The 20,647-nt window shown below is 35.7% G+C and overlaps 1 protein-coding gene across 1 annotated transcript; it reads left to right on the top strand.

Annotated features, from left to right (window-relative positions):
- The first annotated feature begins 17,984 nt into the window (after window positions 1-17,984).
- On the top strand, window positions 17,985-20,058 carry LOC124374001 (ankyrin repeat domain-containing protein SOWAHC-like). Its single transcript, XM_046832307.1, has 2 exons — window positions 17,985-18,326; window positions 19,220-20,058. The coding sequence occupies exons 1-2, from the start codon at window positions 18,245-18,247 to the stop codon at window positions 19,315-19,317; spliced, it is 180 nt and encodes a 59-aa protein (XP_046688263.1). The 5' UTR covers window positions 17,985-18,244; the 3' UTR covers window positions 19,318-20,058.
- The last annotated feature ends 589 nt before the right edge of the window (window positions 20,059-20,647 follow it).

Raw genomic sequence — 20,647 nt, 5'->3', positions numbered from 1 at the left:
CTGATAAATTATCATGGTAGGCAATCGAAGTGTCTGTTAATGGAACATTATATTTGTTTTGTTTCATTTGGCAGCTGTGCAAACACAGTAGAAACGACCGGGAAAGTGCTTTAACAAAATGTTATGGTGTGTCCTATTCCTATTCAAAACCAGGTTATTTCAGTAAAAAATCGTAATTTTAAACACCTAAAATTGTAGGTACATGCTTCTCTTTCTATTTCCCTTCTCTGCAATTATTGCAGAATTCTCTGGAAGTATACCATTCGCCATCCCTAAACCGCTAGAAAAAAAAGTAAAAACTTTGTTCTTCATAAAGTGCTAAGATTTACAGATGAACACGCATAAAGTTCAACCAAAACCGTAGCAACTTGTTTTTTGAGAATTTTTTTATTTATGTTGTTCGAGTTTTTGACTGTAAATAATACATAGGGTAAAACACTTTTTAACACAATTTATATTGAATAAGGTTAAAGCGAGGAGAGATTGCGCACAATTCAAAATATCTACTATAATAAAACGAAAAATTTTTAGTTGAATATACAATTTTTTTAGTGTTATATTTACATTGTATGGTTGTCTATTCTCTGTAATTTTTTCCAGAATTTATATTATGTTAATAACGAAATAATAAAAAAAATCGTAAAATGTGTTTTTGCGCAATCTCTCCTCGTAGGGTAGGTGAGTTTTGCGCACAATGGGTAGGAGAGATTGTTTTATGGGAATAACTACTGCAATTTCACACTTTAAACATATTTTAATTAATGTAAACTAATGAAACCTTCAAACTTGGATGTAAGAAATTGAAAAATTAAACATTTTAACTTGGGCACATTTTAAAAACATTATTAACATAATAGAAGCATTAAAATCATTTTTTTTGACGTTTTTCACGGCGTCCCACAGTCAATGCACTTTCCTTCATAAATTGTAACAGCTCTCGTTGCATCCATCTTCCACAGACCATGCACTTGATCCAGTCAGATGTCGAAGTAGTCCTCCTGATATAGTTCAAGACACTCCTGTACACTCATCATCTTCATTATCGCTGACATGATCGGAAAGAAGTTCAATGTCTGCGTCATCTTCCTCAGATGTAAGAAGATTGCTCAAACATCAACCGTTTTCTTTGTTTTAAGTCCTTTTTTTTGTATCTTGCAAGATTTTGGTTGTTCTTTCCATGCAGGTTTCTTATTTTCATCTGGTCGCTTTTTTCTTGTTTGATGCTAACTCTTTTTTTATCTTGATTTTGGTTATGTTATTTGGATCTGTAACATTCATGGCACTTTGCTTCCTTTTTGATTTTGAAGGCTCCCAAACTTTTAGGAATCGGTGAAAGTTTTTGTAAAACTTTTGTTGGAGTTTCTACAGATGCGGCTGAACATTGTCTTGAGGTTGATGGTTGACAGATTGGAGGGATTAAATGATTTGATTGAGATGATTGGATTGAAATAGGTGGTTCAGTGTTTTCAGATACTGGATTATTAACTGATGTCAAGGTTGGTTGGAGTGTTGTGGGATCAGGAACAATCTGGTTTACATCTTGGTCACAATGTAAAAGATATGCATAGTCTGGTATCACATCAATATTTAGAGGATGGATTCCTGTGGCACGAAACGCAGCAACTCCAAGTTGAACAGTGGCAGCACGAGGCCAAGATAAATTCAATAGATGGCCAAAATCGTCCCTTGAAATTTTGCCAGTACCACAACGAGATGTGACTAATTTGTTACAAGCATCTTTAAAATAAGTTTTCAAAGGCTTGAATACTACACGATCTAGGGGTTGTAGGTAGTGTGTAGTATGACTAGGCAGACATAAGATAATGATGTCATTATCATAAGCCTTTTGCAACATATTGGGACAGTTCATGTGTGAGGCATGGCCATCTAAAATTAGCAAATGCTTTCCAGGAGACTTTCTTGGGATGAAGTGTTCAGAAATCCATTCCATGAACAGTTCACTATTTATGTACGCACTTTCTCTTCTCATTTTTAAAACAGTTCCAGGGGGAGCATCTTTGATATATTGTGGTTTAGCGTAAACTCCCTTAAAAATACAAAAAGGTGGTAGGAACTGTCCCTCTGCATTGCAGCAGGCCATAATAGTTACAGTTTCTTCTCCCTTTTCAGCACTTGTAAACGACGTGAACGTCTTTGCTTCCTTTTTGGGCAATAACTTTTCCAGGCTCATTATTAAGCTGCACTCCTATTTCGTCGCAGTTCCAAATACAGTTGGGCTTATCTAAAAGGTTGTTTTCTTTTAAGGTGGAAGTGAGAAGATTGAAATAACTTTTTACTTCTTCCCTATTCATTCCTTCTGTTCTTGCTCTACTAATGCCTTGAGCTTTTCTCACACTTAAATTAGGATGTCGCCGCATGAATGACGAAAACCAAACTTTTCCAGCGGTTTTATGGTCTTTGTTGAAGGTGTGTTTAATACCCAATGTTTCTGCTAAATTGTAAGCTAACATTCTAACATTCTTTTGTGTAGGTGCAAACCCTACAGATTGAAGTTTTATTATGTGCAAAGCCAATTTTTTCTCGGCTTCCAATCCTAGTTGGCCATCTGGACCCAAATTCCGTTTTGCAAAAATCATTCTTCTTCATTCGATGTCTTAATGTAGACTCTGGTATTTTAAACCTCTTGCTTGCTGCTCTTATTGATAATGATCCATTCTTTATTGCTGATACAGCTGATGATAGATCATCTTCTGTCCAGGATCCTTTGTTTGTTTTCCTCTTGTACACGTTAGGCATGTTAGCCTGTAAAAAATAAATAAATAATAGTCATCTTGGTAAATAATATGTTTTAATTTTTTTTTAAGTTGTTTTTATTAATGGTAATATGCAATTCATATTAATAAAATAAATAAAGATTCATAATATACATTTAATGAATTTCTAACGAATATGTAGATTCACAAATAGTTAATATTAATTATGAAATCCATGCGCAATGTCTCCTACCATTACATTAAATGGAATAAATGCGCAATCTCTCCTCAACATGAAATGCGCGTACTGTCCTAAATCGGTAGGAGAGATTGCGCAGGCTTAAACTAAGATGGCCGAAGCGAGATTTGACCAACCACTATCTGTACAGTTTGCCTATGTCATTACCTCTCTAGAAAAAATGGTAAATACCGAATAATGTATCGTAGCATCGTACTGATTAAATTTCATGCATCCTGCAGACAAAATTCAGCCACTTACCTTTGAAATGAAAGTTGTAGGTTTAATATATATCACTAATAAACAGACTTAGCGTCTTGAACTTTTGACAGAACACTCAACTAATGAAGCGGATCGAGGCACTGAGGGACGCTGCGCGCGCACCCAACTCCAACCAGCTGGAACAAAGAGGGCGCAATCTCTCCTACCGCGCAATCTCTCCTCGCTTTACCTTAAGTGCAATATAATGTAATTGTTGTTACAAGCTTAAAATATTGTAGTGGATTATAAGTGAGATGAAGTGTAAGAACGTGCCACGTTGACCGAATTTCGCCTTTGTAAAAATGTACGAATAAAGAAATTAAACAAATAATATTTAGTCTCAGTTCGTAATTTTACTAATTGGTTATTTTCTGACATGGCGCTTAGCTGTAGATCTACTTGGTTTACTAACTTAAAACATTGAATATAACGCTGCGATTTTGGATTTCGCTGTTGAGAAAAGAGAATAGATAGAGTTTTGAAATTTAGTTTCGGGTTCCTATTTTTTACTCGAATAACTTACGTGACTCTCTTACATTATTTCCGTCTGTCATTACTAATAAACTTTACATATTGTTTGGTCTCATTTTGAATTGAATTTGAAAATTGATAATGAATAATCACGTCAATAAAGAGAACCTCTTATGCGAGCATGTATTACACTTAACCCTCGTCTAGATCTGTAACTACGAGAAGTATGCTAGTATAGTTAGTAAATATTTTTCAATTTTTACTGGTATTCCCTTTAAAATATTATTCCTTTTTTTGTTTTAATGGTTAGTTTAACTGTAAATAATTGTGGATACGGAATGAAAAATTGTGTTGTTTTTAATCTTTTCAGTATCCTTCACGTTAATAATAACATCGCATCTGAGTAAAATTAGATATGTTGTTGACACCCTTGACGTCATCGCTGTGGAACCAGCTGATGAATTGCCTAACACAACAAAGTGGACAGTGGACTGTCGGCTGCCGCTGTCCGAGGATGTCTGGCCGGCGCGGCGCGCGGCAGGACACGTTAATGAGGGTTGAAAAGTAATCCGTGGCCGCTGCGGTCGCTATATTGAAAGCGACGCGACGGTCGCTTAATTGCTCTGGACTGTGACACATTCATTGGCAGCAGATGAAAAATCGCCCGCTTTGTGGGGCTCGCTGGTCGCTCTCTTTCCAAGCTTGTGTCGGCCGCCGCGCTTCTACACTGTACACATACAGTTTGTTTATTGCAAATATTGTGTACCCTGTTTAGATACAGAATTAATCTTAAGTAACCACTATCTTTTCTACATTTATTCAGATGTTAATACCGATGAAACAACATTTCATTTCGTTACATTCAAATTTCATCTGGGTTACATTACTTTATTAAGTTTTCAAGTTCACACGCGTCAATTCAATTAAAATGTTAACTATTACGATCTCGCTGTTGAAAGCCATCTTGAGTCAACAGGTATCAAACTGAAACTGCCAATAAAAAATTCGCTCACACAGATGAATTGAAGGGGCGGAGCTGTATTGTAAAGGTTGGCTAAAGCTTGACCAATCAACGACCAAGATGACCAAACAATTTCTTCCTTACCGCAGGTTGCCATCTATTTCAAATGTGATTCTTATATTTTTTGTTGAAGTTATTTCGTATGATTGTATCGAAGGGTTCTCTTACTATCCGTGGATAATATTGGCGTTTTTTGCAAGTAGGTTACCTTTATTTTTTAGAATTCTATTTTAAATGGTTTTGGTTTTGTCACTAGTCTGTTAGGCTGATTTTCCGTATCTTGACGGCTTGTGTGGCTAATAAATGCACTAACTACTGTGTATATTAAACCGTTAGACTGAACCACAACTACATGGAATTTTTAAATTCTAGGTGGTAGGCTATCTTTTTAAATGTAAATGTGGTGTTGTGATACATGACTTTGGACCACTGTTTATACCTTATACGTCACTGCAAGTTGTTTCTGCTGATATAGAATTTTATGATTAATTTCTTGAAAAAAACAACCATACAAATATTTCGGTACATCAAAATTAAAAATACGTGGCAGTAGCGATTTTCAATTGATTATTACATAAACGAAAAACAAAGGATCGGAAGAAATAGAATGCGTAAATAGCGTCTGAGTCTTAAAAGAGTAAACTAAATTTCAAAAAGGTAGGAGCGCGAACTTTTAAAACTTTTTCTTTATTAAAAGAAAATTCAACTCTGTAATAGAAATAATTGAATGAAATATCTGGGATGAAATTTAAAATATTGTGTTTAAACTCTGGTAATATTGTGGGTATTTATTCTTTGGGTACTGTAAATTGAACAACAAATGTGTTATAATCATAGGTCTGATTTACCGTATGTTATCTATCTGTATGTGTTGTTTTGTGTGTTTGATTTCAGATATAACAAAAGTAAAAGAGAGATATTCAAATTTGGCGTTGTTATTGTTCTTGCAGTTTCAGATCAAGAGAAAATTAAAACTTATATCATATTACGTTACAAGATGGTGGTAGTTAAAATTCTTGAAACTTATAACGTCAACACTAATAATAGTGTGAACATTTTTAAAGTTTGAGAAAAGTTGGTACATTACACTAGAAGCATGTTGACACCTACTGCTATTCAAATCGATCTGTAAATTATATACATGTAAAGCTCTCAACTGTTGTAATCCGCGGCATCATTTCGTAGTTTGTCATAGTAAACCAGAACAATAGTTAGCACCTGACAGACAGGATTTGAATCCGCGCTCTATACAGTATCCGTACTTTAAACCGTGCACCGTTACCTACTTAATCGGTTTAGTGGTAAATATAGGAACTACATCATAAACCAGAAACTTTTCCTTTTTTTATTTACCTTGTCTCAGATGTTTATAATACTCCAAAATAACTAACTGCCCGTTAGCCTGTAGGCATGAAACGAATGCGGTACCGAAGACGGAGAATTAACGAACATAACGATTTGCGATTATTTTGTAAAATGAAACGATTTAGGGTTTTTTTTATCTTGCATCTCCATGTATAAAAACGAGAAGGGGTAATAAATACGAAAATTTCGATAAACCTCTTCTTCCATGACAAGAAATTGTTTACATTACAGTCAACCTCCAGTCGACCTCCCTTTTTCTCTCCCGCCCCAAACATGAAATATTTAAATAATCACCCGCATGTGACTTAATTAAAAGAGAAACTTTAAAAAAATTGGATTTTTATTTTTAGTGTTTAAAACGAGTTTCTGATAAATATTTTGATTTCGCCAAATACTTTTCCCTTTATTCGTTTGCCTTAACGTTAAATTTGATATACCACCTGGATTTAAAGTTTAGTTTGGTGAGAGAAATAGAGAGTTGATTGGGGTTTTGAATTTGTATGCAAACAACTTACATCTCAAGGAAGTAGATGTTTTTCTCAAACTATGCTTTTATATGTATGATGTTTGTATTGTTTATTATATTTTTTGTAGTTTTATATAACCTTTTTTGTTTCTTGAAATAGTCTAATTAGACTAATTATAGAGAAGTTTTATATTTAATATCTTTCGTTTCCCTTGTTTATATATAAAATCATTTCAGTTTCTAATCAAATAATATCTAAGAATTAGAACCTGTAATACATATTTTATGGCAAAGGCGTTATTATTCCATCCCACAAAGTCTGAGGACTAAAAAATTAAAGATAGATGTATTTTTTTTATATACATAACATAAATAGAAATTAGTTACATCTTAAAGTACTCATCTGTTGTGTTGTACTAATATTGTGAACGAGAACGCCATTCCTTGAATGGTGATCTCATGTTTTCGAAACATATAACGTTCTAAAATATCTGAATCATATTGTACTTTCGGAACAGTAATAACTGTAAATAGAGAATACACATTTTAAGCCGGTAACTGAATTTTATGCCGTTCGGTATAAATATATATATCGAGTAAGTCACCGCATTGAACAGCAATCAGCACTTACATGTCACTGCCACATTCCTACAATAGACGGCGCTGACACAGATTGTAACAGTCGGTGACAGCGGAGAATGTAAATGCCGATAAACGGCCGAGACCATTGAAGGAGTGGAGTGGTCTGACATCCAGCGGCATATCCGCGTCCAGGTCCGCTCGTACACGGTAGGTAGAATAGACACGGTAGGGGTCGCGAGGAGGATGCGCAGTAGCATGTGACGTCAACGGGGCCCAGCGCCGACTTCACCGCTACCTGGTTACGTGGAACTACAAGCTACTGTCTGTTTCCGGCTGTCATTCGGCTGTATGTTTCCCGCGTTTTTTGTCATTGTGTCTGACAGTAGGCTGAGTGAAGTGTCTATAGTGCGTTTGATGTTGATATATTTAAGTTTTAAGTTATTTACAGTCTTAATTTTTGTTAAAAGTACCGTATGTGACTATGTGTTGGCCTAGTGAAATGTAATAATAATAATGCCGTGTTGTGCAGTAGCTGGTTGTTCAAACCATTCAAGACATTCTAAAGAAACGGGAATATCTTTTCATCGTTTCCCTACGGATATTGATTTAAGAAAACAATGGGTAAATGCATGCAAAAGGGCCGATGAATTTAACGTCGATAACGCCAAAGTATGCTCAGCCCATTTTGGGGAACATGATTTCGAGCGAGACTTAAAATCTGAGTTATTAAATACGAAAAGTAGAAGGATTTTAAAGAACACAGCAGTTCCTTTCTTTGGTCTGTCAAATTTAAATGAACGTGCAATCTCACGATTAAAACGAGTTGAAAGTAGGGAAACAAAAAAACAAATTAGTAACATTTTTTGTGAGATCGCCAACATAGATGAACCGTCTGATGCGATTCCAGAATCAACCAATGATGAAAACCTTATAGTAAACGACAAAAGTGAATCAGAATATAATTTATTGTTGAAATAAGCAATTAGCCGAAGCAATTGCAAAAATTTCCGTGTTGGAAAATAAACTTAAGTCATATGAATCTCTTTTTACAAAATCACAACAACAGTATATTTTTGCAAGGTCAGTGTAGGAGTTGGAGCCAAGAGGATGTCTCAAAGGCAATTACATTAAGATGTATTTCAAAAAAGGCATTTTTCATTCGTTAGAGATGTGTTAAAGCACCCACTGCCAAGTGAGACTACTATTAAACGTCGGCTAAGTCACTTTTCTATAAAACCAGGTTTCATTGATATGAGTTTAAAAGTTATGGAAACTCAAGTTAACGTGTTTAGTGATTTTGAAAAGAACGTGGTTTTATGTTACGATGAAATGAAGGTCAACTCTGACTTATGTTATGATAATGTGGAAGATCGAATTTTGGGTCCATATTCCATGGTACAAGTGATTGTGGTCAGAAGCATAGTAGGTAAGTGGAAGCAACCCGTTTTTTTATGATTTTGACCGACCTGTAGATAAGGCACTTTTGTTTGAAACCATTGCAAAGGTGGAAGCTACAGGTTTTCGAGTAAGGGCCTTTGTAAGTGACATGGGACCATCTAACCAAAAGCTTATGAAAACCTTGGGTATTATACCTGGCAAAGTAACTAGTTTAAAAAATCCAATTGACGCCACTCGTCAAATTTGGGCGTTTTTTGATGTTCCACATTTGCTTAAACTTTGTAGGAACCATTTATTGGATCATGGTTATCAATTGAAATCTGGCGAAGTAGTTTCAAAAGAAATTTTTTCTAAACTCGTTTGAACTACAACATGAAAAGGATTTGAAGTTTGCTTACAAAATTTCCACCTCTCATATACTTTTGTCAGGTACCGAGAGGCAAAATGTAAGAAAAGCCGCAGAGCTACTCTCTGGGACAGTTGCTACAGCAATTGAATTTAACTTTCCCGGAAATGAATCCATTGTAAAGTTTATTAGGATCATTAACAATGGCTTTGATGTTCTTAATTCGCGAATGCCTAATCACCCCATGCAACAAACTAAAGGTAGCCTATGGGCTACATTTAGCAGAGCAAAATCACGCTCTCAATGAGCTCTTTGATTTGTTCAGTTCTATGCGTGTCTTGGGAAAGTCCAACTTGTTACCATTTCAAAATGGCTTTCTTATTTCTATATTGAGTATTCAGGGACTGTACAATGATTTGAGAGCTGAAGGCTTTACCTACATCATGGCAGCCAGGTGCAATCAGGACATCCTTGAATCGTATTTTTCCCTGATTCGTGGGCTTGGACGATTTTATGACCACCCTCTACCGATAGCTGTTGGACAACGAATAAAAGCTTTACTTTTAGGCCACTTTGCAAGTTCTATTGTAGCTACTGGAAACTGTCAAAGTGAAGAGACATCCACCCTCAGCGTTGATTTATTGAACAGTTTCGATTGTGCTGCTGAAAAAGGCTCTGAGGAAAAAGTTGAACAAAGTGAAACTAGTAGTTTTATAGAAGTTGACCCACAAGAAGAAGATGAGTTGATAGGAGTTATTGAGCCAGAAATAGCAAGGAGATATCGGAAACGTAGCTACTAATGAATATGATGTTTTGACTAAAGAAAAGACGGATTTGATTCAAATGCTGGCTGGATATATAGCCTATAGGGTAAAGAAGAAAAAACTGGAATCAAATTTTATTTATGGTCATCCAACGAAAGATTTCCCATCACAAAACGATTGGCTCTCTGCTATATCACGTGGAGCTCTGATGAGACCGACCAGAGAATGGGAATGGACTGTGAAAAATATGGAAATCGACTTTAACAATTTTCATGGTGTAAATAGCCTTAATAAAGACTGCAATGTAATGAAAACTCTGACTAGTGTTTTGAAAACCAAATATTGCAATATAGATGAGTATGCAATTCTTTGCTTTGTGCGAACACGCACATTCTTCAGGATAAAAGCAATGAACAAGAAGAAAAGTGACAAGAGGAAACATTATGGAAACAAAAAAACAAATTGTGGAAGAAAAGAGTCAAAAAAGCTAGCTAAACTTCAATAATTTCAACCGAGTAAGTAATGCATAATAACTCTGCTAATGCATTATTTTGTCTATTTGTGTTTTAACCTAACGTTTCCTTTAACGTATTTTTAAAATTGTATAAAAAATCTATATTTGTGGGTAATATTGATACATTTATGCCAAGTCTCATTGCTTCACAAGAAATGGTAAAACAATAAAACCATTCCGGGACTTTTCAAGCACACTGTTTGACACGACAAACTATATGTTTAATTATAATATTATTATTGTAAGCATTTAGGATGGTAATATTTTAAATTTCAATTCACTAACAATAATATTATTTCATGTGTAAAATATTATTCGGATCACCATATCAATGCAGCTATGTAGGCCCAAGTGTAGACCTAGTGTAATTTATTGTACTATTCACAATGTGTATTGATAATATTATATTCGTTAAATTTAAAGCTTTTATTAACAATTAATAGCAGACAAAACATCATTTCAGTTATAAAATACGACTTGCGGGAAATTTGTATTGGAGAGTAATGGCAAGAACGCAATAAAACAATGCTGGGAAGGAGCACTAGTAACGTTGTTATGAGCTGGGCACCGCAGCGAGTGGGCCCCGTTGACGTCGTCAGTGGTGGGGGAACATGCGCGTGGCCCATACCGTTTCTATTCTACCTACCGTGCGCTCGTATTTCACTGTTCGTTTTAATAATAAAACATATGACGGCCGGATTCTGCAATATTTCGACTCCTATGATTTACTACGGCGATCCAGCAACGCAATAATGGCAATTGTCCTTTCATTAATACTGCTTTGATCAACTTTAATTGGTATACAATTATGGAATATTTGTCCAGCCTTAATGCTTACATAAAATAAATAATTTTAAATCATTTTTTTCTTTAATAAGTTTAATGTCGCAAAGCTATTTACACTGAATACGACAAAACTACTCCTAGAGATGTTATAAGTTTGTTTTCCGAAGTAATACACAGGCCACTTACAACAATCACTGATGCACAGAGGGGCTGCATTCATATTTTCCCTACGGTACATATTTCAGTCGAGATATAAATAGTATCCTTCAGATCGGTACATGGAATGAGAATTATTTCGAAATTAATTTGTTTAGCATATTTTTGTTGCACTTTTAAGCTTATGCTTGCGAATCTCCATAACTGATACATAATAAGCAATATTTTGTAAGAAATAAGTTGTATAGATCAATTTCATACCTTCGTATAGACAAACCGTATATAACCTAAAGCTAACATCTAAAATACAACATGTTACAATTTACGTTATTACAAAGAAAAGTTAAGGATTAAATCTTTAATTTGTAGAATAGTTAGAAATGTATTATTAAACAATTAAATTGCCTTTAAAAACATTTTTTTAATCATGGACATGCAGTAAACAGAATTTGAGCAAATACATATAGTAATGATTACCAGGCATAATAGCAAATAAAAAAATCAAGTAATAACACAACAATTTATTATTTCTCAAATGTATTTTTTAATTTAAAAAATTCAAGAAGGACTGTATTTTGGTGCCATGGAATATTCTTTTCACGAAATGGTACATTAAATCACTATTGCACAGTTTGAATATTGAGGTTTTTGTCAAGTGCACTGGCGTCCAGCCTCTCTGTGTGACAGTCGTCTATAATTGATACTAATATTTCTATATAACTTTATGTCCTAACCACGAATTAAATACAGCTTGTGTTCACATGTTGTACATTGGTTTATTTTAATATATGTAATACCAAAATTGTAGTAGTTGCTTTCTTTTTGGGCTTAAAAAATGTAATTAGACAAATCAATTTAGTTTGTAAACATAAAAAGCTATTAGGCCTACATATAATTTTTTATAATTTACTGTGTTTTGTGACTCTGTTCTTGGTGTCAATGGTACAAGTAAATGATTTGGTTTGAATTGTACACGACTCCTGGACCGCACTAACACATATGTTCCTGTACGTTTCATTGTCAACATTGCAATTCTGCTCGTCTCATATCATAATCCAGAACTAATTAGTGGAATGGCTGTATCCACCACGACCTATATGCGATAACTATCAGCAGAAGGGTTGTCACATCTGTTCTGTTCTTCCCCTCTGCAAATGGCTTCCTCCCCGTTTCATATTTAGTTGTCACTTAATTACGCGACTCTCCTGCCAGACGTGTGACATTTAATAATTGCATAGACGATTCTTGTAGAATTGGATAACACTGTTTGCTGATTGGCGGCCGAACACTTCTGGATGTATTGTACAAGTAGTTATGAAGAGATTTCTTCTGCGTACGGATATAAGAAGGTCACGTGTGTTACCACTAAGCAGTGTGTGCTTACACAGCATTGGCAATACTGTACATAATACAACCGAAATCCTACATAGAGATTGTTCCACTTCAGCAGTTTATATTGGTTTTATTATGAAGATAGTAAATGATAATACTGTTGCATTTACCATCGCAAAAGGCACAACCCAGCATAACCTATATAACCTCAGTGATCACGTGATTGTTCTTCTGGCATAAATATTCACATACTACAATATTTTCGGGAGGATCGTCATAGAATTTAAATTTTAAAACGTTTACTGAGTTATCTCTCCCTAAACCTGGTGCATACCTCAAGTACAAACAGGACAGTTCCCTCCCATATTAGATTGCTAGTTTCGTATGTGCCCAACAATCAACTATGTATCCTAGGATACTGTGAGTGAGCGCTCAACAGTAAGTTTAAATTTTAAAACGTTTACTGAGTTCTCTCTCCCTAAACCTGGTGCATACCTCAAGTACAAACAGGACAGTTCCCTCCCATATTAGATTGCTAGTTTCGTATGTGCCCAACAATCAACTATGTATCCTAGGATACTGTGAGTGAGCAATGATGTTCCCTCCCATATTATTAGATTGCTAGTTTCGTATGTGCCCAACAATCAACTATGTATCCTAGGATACTGTGAGTGAGCAATGATGTTCCCTCCCATATTATTAGATTGCTAGTTTCGTATGTGCCCAACAATCAACTATGTATCCTAGGATACTGTGAGTGAGCAATGATGTTCCCTCCCATATTATTAGATTGCTAGTTTCGTATGTGCCCAACAATCAACTATGTATCCTAGGATACTGTGAGTGAGCAATGATGTTCCCTCCCATATTATTAGATTGCTAGTTTCGTATGTGCCCAACAATCAACTATGTATCCTAGGATACTGTGAGTGAGCAATGATGTTCCCTCCCATATTATTAGATTGCTAGTTTCGTATGTGCCCAACAATCAACTATGTATCCTAGGATACTGTGAGTGAGCAATGATGTTCCCTCCCATATTATTAGATTGCTAGTTTCGTATGTGCCCAACAATCAACTATGTATCCTAGGATACTGTGAGTGAGCAATGATGTTCCCTCCCATATTATTAGATTGCTAGTTTCGTATGTGCCCAACAATCAACTATGTATCCTAGGATACTGTGAGTGAGCAATGATGTTCCCTCCCATATTATTAGATTGCTAGTTTCGTATGTGCCCAACAATCAACTATGTATCCTAGGATACTGTGAGTGAGCGCTCAACAGTAAGTTTAAAGTTCGACAGCTTTATCAATGTTCTCTACGCTTTTTTATTCTTATTATAAATATAGCGAGAAGTGAAAACCACATGACGGATACAATTTCAGTGGAGGCTACATTTCTCTGTTTTAAAAACGTCAATCACGCTCCACCCTCCTTTCAATCGTGTCGATTCTTCATACTTCATTTTAAAGCTTATCGAACCCGATGACACTCAATCGCAGATTTCACAGCTGTCGCGATCGCCCGTGCAGTCTGTGACAGCTGCTTCCATCTCGCAATAAACTGCCTTTTAAACGTTTAAATTGAACTCTTTCGGCCCGCTGCCGCCGTGTCTGAAGGGGTGTGGCAGCCGGAAAGTTACGCTTTGCTTCCTGGTTTATATACATGGGCGGACCAAGATGGAAACAAGGGGTGCCTCACACCATCAGGGACTTTAACTACCTATCTTTGATTTTTCTGCGGTGTCAAAGTTTCTAAATTAAATCTCATTCTTCACATAACAAGCACTGTTACTTGTAGTGACCTATCAAAATAGCAGTTGTCTCATAGAATTAGTACATAACTTTTCAGCTTTAACGAGCGATTGCGATAAACGTTGTGTTTTCACTGATTTATTTAACGAAAAGAACTGTTAATGTTCATGGTTCAAAGAATCGATGTTTTATTTCGACATTATTAATTGTATTCAAATGACTTTTGGCTCGTGAAGGCTTTGTTAAAATTGTGTAATGTTCCGTCTGTATGCGCCAGTCTTTTAAAAAGATCTTACAGACTTCAAATTGGGAACATATGTCCATCTTAGTTTAAGGAGAATCCTTTTGATATTGGGATTAAAATGTCAAAGTGCAATCCGTCAGTCCATTTGTGCGATAACTCACTCGTTACGTTCTGGCGGGGCCTTCAACACTTCGTTGTGTCGGTTTATACAATTACATTTCTTTATTTCTTATTATTAATGACGGTGTTAACCTTTGGCAGCTGTGTAGTGTTCGACACTCTCTCGTCGGTCAGTAGTCGGCCGGTCCCCGGACCACAGCCTCGTATCTGTGTCTGTAGCTTAACTGTCGCGGTCAGGTACAGCCACAGCCACATATCATAATTACACTCTCACCTGTCCTGTCCTGTCCGTCTCTTTCATAATGGACCGGCTCAACAAACACTAAACCTACAATACTATATAAAGCTGCTTACAAGTGAGTGTAACATTTAAAGTTTCAGCTGTCTGCTTCCTCTAGTACACGTCTAAGTTTAGAATAGAAAATTCGCAGATCGAACCGTTTATGTTATGTGTAGTAAATATATGTACAACCTGATTTGTCTGGAAATCGGTAAAGGAATTTCCCCTAATTAATTGTTAGCAACACTAGTTTTACAGGGTTAGAAATGGGAGGGAACCGAAGGGTTAAGGTAACCTTGTCGTCTCCATGTGCGCATGTTAGATTGTTCATTTTAGGTAGGTACACTTTAAAGAGAAAGTTCTTTAAAGTAATACAATGATTTTGTCCTAAATACTGTATATTTTGCAGTAATAAGTTAATTTTTAACCTCTTTGTTGGGAGAAAAGTCATACTTATTTGTGTGTGTATATATATATATATGTATATATATATATATATATATATATATATATATATATATATGTATATATATATATATATATATATATATATACACACACAAATATATATATATATATATAAAATATAATATAACTGCGGTAATAACAAAATATATTTATTACAATAGGTTAACAATGTTTAGTATACTTATAAGCACCAACGCTTACAATATTACAGTAATAGTTTAACTGGTCTTGAAGAATTGTGTACCTACGTTTGTAGAAAATCAATTTTCTGATGGTGGCTAAAACCATGATTGAGATTTCTTTTACTTTTAAAGTCCCCTGCAACTTATTGTGAACTCTTTTCATCTTCTTTATCTTTCTTTCTCTTTAAGTTTTTTTATGCTGTCTTTTGGTTTTGCTTGGGAATTCATTAGCGTTTGTGTAAATATTATGTATGAAAATGTTCACAAAAGAATGGACACCAAAAATAAGAAATGATTATTTTTCCACTTTTCGACTACAAGGTTAACTCAAAAATATTAAGCGATAGTTTGTTTTCTCAGATCATGTGTTTTTCGATTGACACACTTCAAAATCAACTGTCTTCAGTATCGTATTCGAGGCAGTAAAAGCTGGGGAGGCGCATTCCAAAAATCGTGGTACCAATTCTGTAGATTGCATGCAATACACGCACAAATTGTCATATTGTGACAGGTATACCAACTGTCTGATATGGCGGGCGAGTGAAAGTGTAGCCAGTTGTAGATTGGCAGCCCTGTTCCCAGTATGATCAGCTGATACCATCACTGTTTGTCGCAGATGACCCATTGTCTTGCCGCACAATGAGCTATTGTTGTAACCCCGAGTTCCCCTGCTCAACTTTACTTCCCGACTACTCGCTCTAGGTTATCTATCCCCTACAATGCAGACCTACCTGCGAGTTTCGGTAGTGAAGCTTCTACAGAATGTTATGCCACAAATATGCTACATGCAATGCGTAAATCGATAGAACCCCTAAATTAATTAAGTATGTACCATTGTTTTAGATATCAAACGGAATTAGTTAAGGAACCTGGAAAATGTTATGTAAAATATAATTTTAATTAGGGCGACTAAGAAGAACCTGATCCAAGTCAGGTATGCTGGCAAGGCATATGAACATGCAGAAGTGAGTGTAGCAACAAGTGTATACGCGAGCAAGACAAGTTAATCTCCGTGTACAATTACGCTTTGACTTACAGTTTGTGTCAACAGGAAAAAGATGTATTGTTAGTAATATTTAGTAGTCAGCCAACCTTCTCCAGGAAGTTTTGCAGTAGCTGATTCATGTTGACGGTACAGATTTAGTCGTGACTGATACTTTAGGGAAACGTGAAGGATTTTACAACACTTGACAAGATGTTCCCCGGTGGACAAGCAGTGACACACTGACCGATTGTCCGACACAGTCAGGGTGGTCCCCGGGGTTTAATTAACTCCTGACAGGTCGGCCAACAAGGCGCGGCGGCGAAGGAGAGCGATCGAGTGATTACCGGGAGACGTAGCGTCGCGACGGCGCTGGCCACGGCCCTCTAAGTTTAGCGGCGTGATTTGTCAACGTCGTCACCAGCTAGGCGCTGTCGTGACGGCAGCGAGGAGGCCGTTGACGCCCGCCCACTGTTTTGTCAGCCGAAAGAGCAGAACAGTTGGTATCAAGGCATCAATGATCAGGACAGTTGGTATTAGGGTATCAGAGACCAGGTCAGTTAGTATTAGGACAATCTGTATCAGTGTATTGGAGAGCTGTGTAGTTAATAATTGCATATCCGTGAGTAGTGTAGTCGGTATCAGTGAATCTGTGTGCAGGACAGTCGATAGCAGATCGGTGAGCAGGGCAGTTTGTATTATGATATCACAGAGCATGGCGGTCTGTATCAGTGTATCAGAGAGCTGTGTAGTTATCCGTGAGTAGTGTAGTCGGTATCAGTGATTCTGTGTGCAGGACAGTCGATAGCAGATTATCGGTGAGCAGGGCAGTTTGTAGGCTATTAGGATATCACAGAGCATGGCAGTCTGTATCAGTGTATCAGAGAGCTGTATAGTTATCCGTGAGTAGTGTAGTCGGTATCAGTGAATCTTTGTGCAGGACAGACGATAGCAGATCGGTGAGCAGGGCAGTTTGTATTAGGATATCACAGAGCATGGCAGTCTGTATCAGTGTATCAGAGAGCTGTGTAGTTATCCGTGAGTAGTGTAGTCGGTATCAGTGATCTGTGTGCAGGACAGCCGATAGCAGATCGGTGAGCAGGGCAGTTTGTATTAGGATATCACAGAGCATGGCAGTCTGTATCAGTGTATCAGAGAGCTGTGTAGTTATCCGTGAGTAGAATAGTCGGTATCAGTGAATCTGTGTGCAGGACATTCGATAGCAGATTATCGGTGAGCAGGGCAGTTTGTATTAGAATATCACGGAGCATGGCAGTCTGTATCAGTGTATCAGAGAGCAGTGCAGTTAGTGTCAGTATATCAGTGAGCATGAGAGTTGCTATCAGGGTATCAATAAGCAGGACAGTAAATTGGCATCAGGGTACGATAAATAAAGAAAATGGAAACGAAACTATATGTGCACTCGAGACGAAAGCTTATAGCTTGAGCTTAACAGTAAATGATTAATAATTATATGTGGCGTTACTTGCAACTTTTTGGTAGTGTTTTAGTTACGGAATGTAATGCTCAAAATCATGTAGCATTATAATGTCTTAAGAACCAAAATGCCAGACATTTCAATGATAAATGTATACGTTATTTCTCTTAGTTTGAATGTTATACACTATAGACCTATTATGGAAAATCCACTACCTGATTGATCAATCGAGTAGACTTTTCTAGCGTGACGAAGAGTATGTACGATCTCTAAATTAACAATAAGCAGTATGTTTGTATGATTAGTATTCTAGATATTGGATCGGCAATGCCGTATATTATCTAATCCGTCGGTGTGTATGATGCAGGGGTATACCGCTCTTCACCTGGCCATGCAGTATGGTCATGAAGACATCTTTAATTTGCTCAAGGACGTTTATGGTGAGTTATTGCTTGTCAAACTGAATGTATTATAAGGCATATGTTAAAGTTTATCATTTAGCTCCAAGCGTTTTAAGCGATTTATGGCGGCCAATAAATTTCAAACTTACGTTTCCCAACTTCGCAATTTTGACGTTTAAATCACAGTCTTTCAAATCGAAATACCGGAATACCGTTCAAAAAACTTAAACAACAATCTCTGAATGATATTTTTGATAAAACATTTGCTTTTCTGCTTTAGGATTACATATTCATTAAGCTTGCTTGTTTTTGGATATACGATAGTCAGTCTCCCTGAGAGATATTGTAGCAAAAGGTAAATAAGTTAAGGTAAACAACAAGAATTAATGGATTCTTACTTTGAAATGAGGCTCCGAAAATTCAAACCACTCTCCAAATTTTCATTATTGATTAATCTTAAAGGTGAGAAAGTGTTAAACGTATTTATTTGTTTACTATGCGACAGCAAATAATTGTATAGCTGAGAAAAATGGTTGAGCATATTTTTTATTATCATTCAAATGGATGCAATTAAAATATTAAATAGCCCATCATTAATTTTTTTTTGGAGACCATTACTAAAATATCAGACCATTTTCAATTTTGGGATGTCATAATTCAAATATCAATTTTTGAATATTTTCTGGGGGAGTATTTCGTTATTTTTAATTTCATAATTAACATAACAAATAGTTTGCAATGTTTGTTAAACATTTATATGGTGAGAAATAATTATTTTATTTACCGATTTCTCGAAAAACCTTATTGCTTTTCCTTCTAACTTGCCACGGGTTAAGTTAACATGACGTACCAGAAACAGTTAGTTTCGTTTCAAAAGAACTATTTTCTGTGATTGAGTTTTACTGTTTATTTGACCCGCTTGTGATGTGCAGGCGCCAACCCCGCGATTCGGGATTGGGGCGGACGCAAGCCACGTCAGTACCTGACCAACAAGGGACACCAGCGTCTCCGCGGACACTTTCAGAAGTGAGTACAACAACGGTTCCGTCAACTCGCTGACCGAGTGGTACAGACAGAACTTCGGCACTTGGCAACGTAAGGCGGTGGTAGTGGCGCCTCCTACCATCGTGGTCACCAGTCCTGACCCGGCCACACTACCGAGGCGTAACAAGCGCAAACAGCCCAAGATACGCAAAACCGCGATCGGGCTCTTCACCTAGCACTTGCATGGGCTTTATCTCTGCATGATGTTGTGCATGTGTAGTGGTATAAGTGCCTTATTTGTTACCTATTTCCCGTAAATCGCTTCATCTGATGAACTTATTTATGTCATGATTTAGGTTCCTATAGTGTAAATAGATTTTTCTAGTTAAACTATTCCAGTTATTTTGTTTTCTAGACTTCTTGTTTAAAAACACTCTATTGTCATTTCTTAGTAAATACATTATTTGTTTAAAACAGTATATTTTTAATAAAAAAAATGAAATAAAATGTTATTTGCGTATAAATATTTGCTCCATAATAGATTTTTATACAAATCTATTAATGGAAAATCAATTAATTTTATTTTCATTTCATAATTATTGTTCTTGAGAAAATAAATTAATTAACTATTTAATTTATTATTTACAGTACCCTATTCTATTTTTCATCAGTTCTATTATTTCTCATATTTATCTTATGTTTACTGGAATTAAGAGTTATGTATTTATTATACAATTTTATTAAGTTTTACTGTAGTGTCACAAAAATAAAGTTTTTATTTTGTAAACACTGTTTTTTTTTTATTTTTTAGGGTTGTTAGAGGGTGGTTCCTTGCGGCAAGTATTTTTTATTGGTTTGATTTGAAGTTTTTCGCTGATTTTCTTCTTTGCTTTATTATCAAATTTCAGGACTAACATTTGTATATAGCTATCAATCAAATTAATTATCAACAAAATCATTATTGGTATATTTTAGATGGTATATTTTAAAGTTAATTTGTTTTAAATAATCAGATTTAAATTTTTGTTTTCTTTGTTACAGAATTTAATTCTTTATTTTAATAGAAAATTGAGGACGATAGTAAAGAATTATTTTACTGTAATTAATTAATTCAATATTGCGGGTGTAATTTTAGAAATTTAAATTCAGTTAAGTTCCTCTCTGTTAATAACTAAAATAACTGATAAGACAATGAAGGAGGAATATGTGTAGCCCACGAAGATAAAAAGGTATTATTCTTTATAAGCTAGTGATACTCTTCCTACATGTTTCATGTGCAAGCCCTGATTTTCAGGAATGATTTAAAACTATATTTTACAAGACATGTGCAGTAGCCTACTTTTAAATTAAATGTACTAAAAGAATTATTAAACTTT

Source organism: Homalodisca vitripennis, unplaced genomic scaffold, assembly GCF_021130785.1.
Source record: "Homalodisca vitripennis isolate AUS2020 unplaced genomic scaffold, UT_GWSS_2.1 ScUCBcl_6949;HRSCAF=14412, whole genome shotgun sequence".
In the NCBI taxonomy this organism is placed as follows: Eukaryota; Metazoa; Arthropoda; class Insecta; order Hemiptera; family Cicadellidae; genus Homalodisca; species Homalodisca vitripennis.
The sequence above is the reverse complement of the archived record's forward strand: the minus strand, read 5'-3'. Positions and strand labels throughout refer to the sequence as shown.

What these genes read in the sequence shown, in the direction of transcription:
- LOC124374001 (XM_046832307.1), top strand. Translation starts at nt 18,245, where the DNA reads ATGATGCAGGGGTATACCGCTCTTCACCTGGCCATGCAGTATGGTCAT. An exon ending in TTTGCTCAAGGACGTTTATG is followed by an intron (nt 18,327 to 19,219) that starts GTGAGTTATTGC and finishes TGTGATGTGCAG; the next exon opens with GCGCCAACCCCGCGATTCGG.